The sequence below is a fragment of the Rattus rattus genome, chromosome 1 (genome assembly GCF_011064425.1).
Source record: "Rattus rattus isolate New Zealand chromosome 1, Rrattus_CSIRO_v1, whole genome shotgun sequence".
NCBI lineage: Eukaryota > Metazoa > Chordata > Mammalia > Rodentia > Muridae > Rattus > Rattus rattus.
In genome coordinates, this window is record NC_046154.1 from 160,127,900 (window position 1) to 160,129,995 (window position 2,096).

The 2,096-nt window shown below is 35.7% G+C and overlaps 1 protein-coding gene across 1 annotated transcript; it reads left to right on the plus strand.

Moving 5' to 3' along the window:
- The first annotated feature begins 202 nt into the window (after positions 1-202).
- Positions 203-1,138, plus strand: LOC116889901 (olfactory receptor 6C2-like). The gene has a single exon (XM_032890724.1). The coding sequence runs from the start codon at positions 203-205 to the stop codon at positions 1,136-1,138; it is 936 nt and encodes a 311-aa protein (XP_032746615.1).
- The last annotated feature ends 958 nt before the right edge of the window (positions 1,139-2,096 follow it).

Below are 2,096 nucleotides of genomic sequence, written 5' to 3' on the forward strand. Positions count from 1 at the left end.
AGATATGGCAATTTGATTTTCTAAATCTATCCAGAGAAGATCAGATATTAGAAGACTTAAGCGGCCAGTGTGTTTATGTTTGAAAAGAGAATGTGTGTATTCATATTTGTTAATTATCATGATATTTCCTCAGTTAATCGCTACTCTTGGACAGATACCTCTGAATCTTAAATGCAGACCGAATAGAGGCAACAATTTAACTATGAGAAATCACACGGTAACAATATTCATTCTACTGGGACTGACAGATGACCCACAACTGAAAACTCTGATCTTCATCTTTCTGTTTCTCACCTATGTGGTGAGTATGACTGGGAACCTCATGATCATTTCCCTCACCTATATAGATTCACACCTAAAGACTGCTATGTACTTTTTTCTACAAAATTTCTCCTTCTTAGAAATTTCATTTACAACTGCTTGCATTCCCAGATACTTATACAACATCTCAACAGGTGACAAGACAATTACATATAACAACTGTGCCATTCAAATATTTTGCACTGATCTTTTTGGTGTGACAGAATTTTTTCTGCTGGCTATCATGTCCTTTGACCGATATGTAGCCATCTGCAAACCCCTGCACTATATCGCCATCATGAGCAGCAGGATCTGTACAAGACTTATCCTTTGTTGCTGGGCAGCTGGCTTGTTTGTGATCCTGCCACCACTTAGCCTGGGTCTCAATCTGGAATTCTGTGACTCTAATGTTATTGACCATTTTGTCTGTGATGCATACCCTCTCCTAAAGATCTCATGCACAGAAACATGGCTCATAGAACAGATAGTGATAGTTTGTGCAGTGTTGACATTTGTCATGACTCTTTTGTGTGTAGTTCTTTCCTATGTATACATAATCAAGACCATTCTAAGATTCCCTTCTGCCCAGCAGAGGAAAAGGGCCTTTTCTACCTGTTCTTCCCACATGATTGTGGTCTCTATAACCTATGGCAGCTGCATCTTCATCTATGTTAAACCTTCAGCAAAGGACTCAGTGGCTATCAATAAGGGTGTGATGGTTCTCACCACTTCCATTGCTCCCATGTTGAACCCATTCATTTATACCTTGAGGAACAAGCAAGTCAGACAAGCCTTCAATGACTCAGTTAAAAGAATCGCACTGTTTTTTAAGAAGTAGGGAAATTTACTATATAGAAAGTCAACTTTTCATTAAAAATATGTCATCTGTATTGATAAAAGTTTTATCATTAGCTTTATAACTTGGAAAAATTCATCACATTAAAATATCTCTATCATTATTTATGAATCACTTTCAAGAAATAGAAATATGCCTTCACTCTGATATGCTCCAACACAGGGGGATGCTAGGGAATTGAAGTGGGATTGGATAGGTTGGGAGGAAGCCTCAAAGTGGCAGGCGAAGGGGGATGGGATGGAGGTTAGCAGAAGGGAAGCTGAGGGGGAATAAAAAAAAGAGAAAAATATGCCTTCACATAAAAAAGTTAAACAAGCAATAATGGAGCAGTATCAATACATAATTACTGTTTATTTTAACTTTAGCTTTTATGAGGATTTTGGCACCATGCACCATGATATGTTCTATGTATTTCTGAGTATCCTCAGGGAATTGGTTCCTGAATCCCCTCGAGGGTGTTAAAATATTTGTATGCACAAGTCCTTCTATTAAATGGCTCAGCATTCTCATATACCTATGTACATTCTCTTGCATACTTTAAATCATCTCCAGATTGCTGAAAGTGCAGAACACATAGTAAATTCTACATAAATAGTTATCATATTTAGGGAATTATTACCACAGATTGACCATATTCATTACATGTATGCATTTTTTGGTTAAAATATGTCCCACCGTTTTAGTTGAGCCCTGCATAACCTGTAGTTAAGAAGGGTATTTATTGTTTACTCTAAATAAAAAAGTAAGAAGAAAATGCATTTAGAACAACAGATTTAAGATTACAAATACTATTTAAACTGTAATTTAATAATATTGTTAATGCTTTCAGCGTTACACTATAATGGTGTTATATAATTATGTTAATTTTGTGATTTCCAGCAATAAATACAAATTTTGCTTTATCTTGTGTTTAATATAGAATTTGATCACTTACTAAACT

What these genes read in the sequence shown, in the direction of transcription:
- LOC116889901 (XM_032890724.1), top strand. Translation starts at nt 203, where the DNA reads ATGAGAAATCACACGGTAACAATATTCATTCTACTGGGACTGACAGAT.